At 30.8% G+C, this 8,484-nt stretch overlaps 1 protein-coding gene across 1 annotated transcript; it reads left to right on the top strand.

Moving 5' to 3' along the window:
* Nucleotides 1–5,833: 5,833 nt before the first annotated feature.
* On the top strand, nucleotides 5,834–7,823 carry LOC149233574 (putative pectate lyase 20). The gene is made up of 4 exons (XM_089376770.1): nucleotides 5,834–6,218; nucleotides 6,344–6,989; nucleotides 7,093–7,196; nucleotides 7,277–7,823. The coding sequence occupies exons 1-4, from the start codon at nucleotides 6,055–6,057 to the stop codon at nucleotides 7,677–7,679; spliced, it is 1,317 nt and encodes a 438-aa protein (XP_089232896.1). The 5' UTR covers nucleotides 5,834–6,054; the 3' UTR covers nucleotides 7,680–7,823.
* Nucleotides 7,824–8,484: the final 661 nt, after the last annotated feature.

Genomic DNA, 8,484 nt, shown 5'->3' with positions numbered 1-8,484 from the left:
TCATTAATGTTTTATACATAAAATATTAAGATTAGAAATGTTTATAAAAACAATATTTCATTTATTCATAGTTGTTTTCATTAATGTTTTATACATAAAATATTGTTTACTTCATTTCTTAAATAATAGAAACCATTCTCCAATATATGGGAAATAACATACATTAATGTTATCTATAAAATATCGTTTCCTTCGTTTCTTAAATAATAGATACCATTCTCTAATATATTGGAAATAACACATGAGAATCTCATAATTCTCTTTAGCCTTAAAAGTTAAAATCTTAAAAAATAATGTTATTTATAAAATATTGTTATCTATAAATGTTATCTATAAAATATTGTTATCTATATACATTAATGTTAATTATAAAATATTGTTTCCTTCGTTTCTTAAATAATAAATACCATTCTCTAATATATTGGAAATAACACATGAGAATCTCATAATTCTCTTTAGTCTTAAAAGTTAAAATCTTAAAAAAATAATGAATCTCAAATTTAGAAAAATGAAGCTCAAATTTAAGAAAGTTTAAGAGTTTTATTGTTTACATAGGGATGCTTTTTATATTATAATCAAACTTTTGTGCTCTTTCATTTTAATAGTTTTTACGGCTTCAAGCAATTCCTATTTTGAAACAAGTCCCAAGATAATACTTATTCACAAAAGTCAAAACCTTCACACTGAAGTAATGAAATGATATAGATGCCTCATAATTTTATTGTTAGGGAAGAGGTTGAAATACTTTTCTAAATCCTCTGCGAAAAGCTCGATTTTGTCTTATAATAAATTAGATGATTTTTTCTATTAAGATCCTCTTCACTTGTGTTATTGTTCAAGTCATAATTTGGAATAAAGACTAAAATTTTAATACATGAATTAAGAACGTGGTTTTCTAAAATACAAAGTTCAAGAATTTAATTTAAATTTAAAAATACAAATTTCAAGATTGTAATTTAAATTTAAATGAATGGCCTGGAAAAAATAACAAAGCCAACCACACTATTCTCAAGACCATGGCTATAAGATCTAAGTAAAATTTATCCATTTTATTAAATCAATACAAATTAAGTCATGCAAAGTGCATATTTTAACCATCTCTATGCCAACATTCTAGAGCTTCTCTCGTGGGTTTAATAAAATCTCAATCCTCCTTTAACACAAAAGGTTAGGTTAGAGATGTTTATGAATATAATGTCTTGCGTATTCACAGTTATTTCATTAATGTTCCTTATAAAATATTATTTCCTTCATTTCTTAGATAAGAGATACCATTCTCTAATATATGAGAAGGAATTCACACAAAGATATGGGATATTATATGGGTAATGAGTGGAATACAAATAATTTTTAGAAGATTTTGAACATTTTAAAGAGTTTTTAGTTGTATAGATATCACTAGGATAAGATTTAGACATATGTTTCATATTAAGAATTTCTTTTCTCCGTTAGACTTTCTATGTGGATTTATTTATTTTTTTAGCTTTTTTGACTCTTGTTAGTATTGGTAGATTTGTTCCGTGTTGTAACAGCCTTTGTATTCGCATGGCCACATTAAGTTGGTTTTATTCTTTTTGAGCTTTGATTAAGCTCTCATTTTTAGTTTTATAGTGTTGAATTCTCATTTTTAAGTGTTTTTTTGACATAATCTCTATTGTATTTACAAGAGTTTTTTAGATTTTAGATTTAATACATTTTATCTTTAAATTTTAGATCTATTTTAAAAGTGGATTTATCACCATTTTCAACTATAATCAATCATGGTAAATATGGTCAAATATAGCGAACTATTATTAGTCATAATCAAGCATGGTCAACTATGGTAAAAATAGTCAAACATGGTTAACCATCAATAACCATGATCAACAATATCTTAAGTCATGGTCAAACATGATCAATTATAGTCAGCCATGGTTCATCGTAGTAAAACATGATTAACCATGTTTAGCCATGTCCACTATAGTCAACCATAGTCAAAGGTAGTCAACTATAATCAACCATGACTAACTAAGGTTAACCATAGTAAATATAATTCAATTATAGTCAAACATAATTAACCAAAATATTGTAATCAATCATGGTCACAAAGTCAAACATAGTCAACCATAACTAACTATAATAATATCAACATTTCCATTTTAATAATATTACCTATCATAACAACATATGATAAGTAATATACATATAAAATAGTTATGTCAATTTTATTTTTTATTTTTTAGAATTATATTTGATATATTATAAATGGTCATATACAATATCCAATAGAATATGCCTATTTTAAGTTGGCCTAGTGGTTAAGAACATGCATTTCCTTTTAAGAAGTGTAGTTTATTTTTTTAAATGTTATTACATACATATGTAGTTATTTCTTTTTATTTAATTTAATTGGGCTGAGGGCAATCTGTGATTCCATGGAGTTGTCACATGTATCTCTTAAAATAGAATTAAAATATTCTCTAGAAAAGCAATGTGCTATAATAATAAAAAAAATGATTATGAATGTTTAGTTAGTTTTACTTAAAAGCATTATAAAACATCAACAATCTCAATGGTCAATGTGTGATTCCATGGAGTTGTCACATGTATCTTTTAAAATAAAATTAAAATATTCTCTAGAAAAGCAATGTGCTATAATAAAAAACAAAAATGATTATGAATTTTTAGTTAGTTTTACTTAAAAGCGTTATAAAACATCAATAATCTCAATCGTCATTTAATCAAATTAGTTGTTGATATTACAACCCCATGTGGTAAAAATATTTGACTCACTCTAAGTCTAAATAAAATATTTTGATGTAGATAATGTAATTATAATTAAAAGAGTATGAGTAAAATGTTTAAATTTTATACTTTTCAAAAATATTTCAACATGAGATTTAAATAAACTATTTGAAGATCTATGTTAACTAATTTATGTGGATATCAATTTCATATATATCTATATGTAAAAAAGATATATATTTTTTTAATATTGTATATGATAAAATATTCAATGTTAAGAAAAAAAAGTGACAAAAAGTTAAAAAAATAAAATAAAATTTATTAAATAATTTCTAATAAGTACATAATAAGAATAGTAATAGAGTGATGTGTAATTTATTTAATTCTTAATATAAAACTAATATGTGATATTTAAAAATATCCACAATAATAAAAAATATCAATGTGGGTTACTAATAAAATATTTTAATATGGAGAATTAAGTAATATTAAAGTATGCTCTCTCTCTCTCTCTCTCTCTATATATATATATATAAACAAAAAATATTTTAATATAGACAATATAGTCCATAGAAAAATGTCTCATTGCATGTGTTATGTAAAATATTTTAATTTCCATTATGTATATATTGTATATTATTTTAAAAAATTATACATATTTTGTATAAAAAAAATTGAAAAAAATAAGTTTTGTGGTTAAAGTATTTGAAGTAGTCTCACTATTTTACATTTTGGTCCCTTTTAGGTATATGCTTTTGTCAAATTTCTCTCTCTATATAGAGAATTTTACACCTGAAGATATTTAATCTCTCTAGGCATATGCTAGATCCATGATTAGGACGGATCTCTCCTAGTATTTATTAGTGTAATATTATGTGAAAACATTTCTATATATTCTTAAGTTTGTAGAATGATCAAATCTTTCAAAATACCAACCTCTTAGATCCATGCTTAGGACTGATCTATTTTAGTATTTATTAATATAATATTATGTGAAAACATCTCCTTCATATTGAACTTTAGAGCATTAAATCTATATCTTATAAGTTTGTAGAATGATCAAATCTTTCAAAATACTAACTTTTTTAAAGTGTAAAATTTTGAAGAAAAAATTGCACTCTTAACTTTAAATAAATTAATAATTAAAATAAATACAATTATTTGACTACTAAGTCTAGCAATAAATACATACTCTACTCCTCTCTGGTTTTGAAGCTGTAACTTTTTAGGAGGAAACAGATGCTCTTAACCATTAGGTCCACTCAAACTCTATATATGATAACATTAAGTTCTTACAAACACCCACCTTAAAACATGATATAGTTTATAAAAATGTATCAAAGTATAGAAAAATATGATATATAAAAGTCACAAACCGATTAAAATATAAATATTTATAAATATATTCTCTTTTTCTCTTTTTTTAATATATATATATATATATATATATATATATATATATATAGTGAATTTATTATTGATTTTAATAATTTGATGTTTTAGGTGGACTCAAAAGGCTTTTGAAATTTAAAACTGTGCTTAATAAATTCAAAGATCACATAAACCTACTCTGATGTAACGTTATAGAACTGGCTGGAGCCATGCAAGATATTAGATTTTATCATTTTCCAAAACTGTGTTATATCCAATCTGTTAGATTGGAATTAAATAAGTCCTCATCTTCGTCATCAGCGTGGTTAGTAATATGCAGATTGTGAAATTAATTAAAGTTATGGTTGAATAGGGGGATAGAGGATAGGAGTTGCGCCTGTGTTGCAGTTACTTGTGATTCCAGGTCCCCATATTTGGAGTTGAAGTGGTTGCTGTATCATACCTGCAAAGCCGAAAGCAAGATCATGTAGCCTTCCACTTGCTTCGTAGACGAAGAGGGAGGCCAACGACTCGAGAAGGGATTCGATTTGATCGTTGAAATTGGTGCATTTTCGCAGCTAAGTCCCGTTCTTTCCGTGTGGCCCTGCTTTTAGTTTTATATATTTGGTGCATAACACGTGTCTTGGCTGCTCGCTCACTGGTCTTCTCTCGTGATAATGAGGAGGTCGATGGCTGGTCCTCGGTCTTACGTTGTTATCTGGAAACCTAAATGACACAGATTGTTCTGATTTTCAGAGCTTGCCACTGCAACAGTGGGGACCTCTACAGATGTCAAAATAGGTTGAGTTGGTTTATAAGGAATGCTTTCTAGAAGCTGGAGAAGATTTTGTATTTAGGTTAGTCAAAGGTGTTTAATTATATTGCTAAATTATGATGAAAAGGAATATATATATATATATATATATATATATATATATATATATATATATATATTTATTTATAAAGTTTCTATATGATATTTCAATATAATATTGATATTATAATTAAGTGAGTAAGCAATTGGTTTTATTTAATTTATACTTGGTATTTATATGTATTAATAAAATGTATATCAATGCCATATTTTATATTAATATTAATATTATATTAAAAAAAGTTGAATTTTTTATATCAATGTTATATTAAAAAAATTTAAATTATAATCAAAATCTGTAATTTTTTAAATGCTTTAGAATATATTAATAATAAAAATGTAATTTATAAATAAATAAAATAATTTTTTTGTTTGTTAAGTTTTCTGTTGTTATCATCCAGGTTTAACATGTAGTTTGAGGAGTTTCCACTTAGAATCTAATCTCTTAAAGTCACTTAGGAATTGCACCTCTACTCACGGGTATCTAATCAGTCAAAAAGTCAATTTTTAGCATGTCTCTACTCAGAAGTATCTAATCAGTCAAAGAGTCAATTTTTAGTATGTCTCCTTCCCTAAAACAAAACACAACTAATTCCTACCAATTTGATCTTTGGTAGCTTTACTAATTATATCCTCAACTTATTGTGCTCAAACATAAATTATTTTGATTTCAATTATAGCAAAAAGATATATATATATATATATATATATTTTAATGTATAATTTATTCATTTATCTATCTACTTTAAGAAGTAAAATTTACAACCCGTGTTTATGTGTATAGTCAACAGCAAATGAACCTTTTCGTGATATATAAGAACGGATTCCGATTCTGCATCAAATAAACGAAAAAATAGAGGGAAATATCATGGCTTTGTCTCGGCCAAGCTCTCCGGTCTCTTCCCATGCTCAAACTCTTCTCTAGCAGTAGCTACTTGGAATGCTCCCTTTTTCTACTGGTTTCCATGTTCCTTACCGCATTTAATGTGTTGAAGAGTTTAGAGCTGCAGCACTGCCATTTATATTCAATTATTATTCACTTTTGAAGATCAGGTGGTAGTAAGTGGTGAGGAGTGGGTACTAACATGAAGAATCGGAGTATTTTGAGCTGCATGTTTTTAACTGGAATCCTGTCCATGGCAGCAAAGCCATTTGGATTTCTAGTTACAGCGAATTCGAGAAAAACAGAGGTTGCCAATACCACTGCTACGGAAAATGATCCCGACAGCGTGGCGCAGATGGTTCAAAGGTAATTAAAATGCTGAACTACATTGAGTTTGTAATGAGTTTTTTTAGTGCATTTTGTCCATAATGATTAATGTATTCAGATTTTAAGGTTTGACGGTGATTTTTGATTTGTTTCTGCTATTCCAGAAGCATCGACAACAGCACGAAAGGGCGAGAGCTGCTGGGTTATCTATCCTGCGGAAACGGTAATCCCATTGATGATTGCTGGCGTTGTGATCCCAACTGGGAGCGCAACAGAAAACGCCTGGCAGACTGTGGCATTGGATTCGGCAGGCATGCCCGTGGTGGCAAAGACGGGAAGTTTTATCTGGTCACAGATCCCAATGATTATGATGCGGTGACTCCGAGACCGGGCACTCTGCGTCACGCTGTAATTCAAACGGAGCCTCTCTGGATAATCTTCGAGAGAGACATGGTGATCACACTGAAGGAGGAGCTGATCATGAACAGTTTCAAGACCATTGACGGAAGGGGCGCCAATGTCCACATTGCCAACGGGCCCTGCATCACGATCCAGTATGTGAGTCACATCATCATCCATGGCATTCACGTTCACGATTGTAAGCCCGCAGGAAATGCTATGGTGAGGGACTCTCCCACGCATTATGGGTGGAGAACTATGTGTGATGGAGATGGAATCTCCATCTTTGGGGGCAACCACATTTGGGTGGACCATGTCTCCATGTCCAACTGCGCAGACGGTCTCATTGACGCCATTATGGGATCCACTGCCATTACCATCTCAAACAGCTATTTTACTCACCACAATGAGGTAGTAACATCTAGAACGTTATTAGTACGTTTCTCTGGTTTTGTGCGAAAACTTGTGGAACAATGATAACAGTTGCTCTGATTTTTTGTTTTGAGCATTGCAGGTGATGTTGTTGGGTCATAGTGATAGCTACACTCCCGACGTCAAAATGCAGGTGACGATTGTATACAATCATTTTGGAGAAGGTCTTATGCAGAGAATGCCAAGGTAAATATATGCATCTTTCCCAGCAATGTGCTAGTTGTATTCCAAACATATGAAACACTTAAATGGATGAACGAATGCAGGTGCAGGCATGGATACTTCCACGTGGTGAACAATGATTACACTCACTGGGAAATGTATGCAATTGGGGGAAGTGCAAACCCCACAATCAACAGTCAAGGAAATAGATTCATGGCACCTGCAAATCGTTTCGCGAAAGAGGTAACAAAGCGGATAAACGGGAACGTGGGTGAATGGAAGGATTGGAACTGGAGATCAAAAGGCGATATGATGCTGAACGGTGCATATTTCACGCCCTCGGGATCAGGGGCGTCTTCGGCGTATGCAAAAGCATCCAGTCTGGCAGCAAGGTCTTCTACCCTCGTGGGACCGTTGACCCACAATGCAGGCGTGCTCTCCTGCAGGAAAGGGGTTCGCTGCTACCCTCCTCAACTTCTAACTGCCTTGCCCACCCACCAAGTTTGAGTTCAAGTTCAGCAAATTTGTTATTTTACAAATAAGACTTGAACTTTGGGCTTTCCAAAATTTGTGACGTAAATAGATGATAGCTCTGTGTTTATATTGTTTGGAACGTCGCATTCGATTATGATGATTAGCGCATTTCATTTGATGATCAATTCTTCCTTATTTTCGGTAGCAACCTGGGCTTGCGGGGTATTGCAGATGGATACCATCAATCAGCTCCAACTCGGGTTTTCCATCAGTATATGCTGGGCAACAAGAAGCCTATATTCGTTGTGCTCCTTGTTTCTAATTTGCGCTGTTTTGGTGGATAGCATGTGATTCAGTTGTGTAATATTTATGCTCTTTGCCTTTCTTTGTGTGTTTGCACTTGAGTTTACAAAATTGGGTGAAAATATGGAAATTTGTTATTCTAATTTATCTATATGCGTTAAACTTTAATAAAACTATTTTGTCATTTATCATATCATCAAAACCTGATCGTAAGAGTCCTAAGTTTTTTATTTACATTAAAAATAATAGTTTAGTAAAATATTAAATTAATATAAAAATTAGAATAGAAGCCCTCATCGCATACTTGGGATGAAGACACTAGAGGAAGCTTTCTCCGGTAAGAGACCAGATGTGGGTCACTTTAGGATCTTTGGGTCATCGGTGTATTTCCATGTGACAAAGGATGCACAGAAGAAGCTTGAGCCGACAACAGAGTTGGGGATATTTGTGGGGTACATTGATACACCTCACAACTATCGGGTGTACTTTCCTACCAGTCGGAGGACAATGGTTTGCAGAGATCTTAATTTTGATG

This window comes from Pinus tabuliformis, chromosome J, assembly GCF_031772625.1.
Source record: "Pinus tabuliformis cultivar Carrire ecotype Pingquan chromosome J, CPIR1, whole genome shotgun sequence".
Taxonomy (NCBI): domain Eukaryota; kingdom Viridiplantae; phylum Streptophyta; class Pinopsida; order Pinales; family Pinaceae; genus Pinus; species Pinus tabuliformis.
The sequence above is the reverse complement of the archived record's forward strand: the minus strand, read 5'-3'. Positions and strand labels throughout refer to the sequence as shown.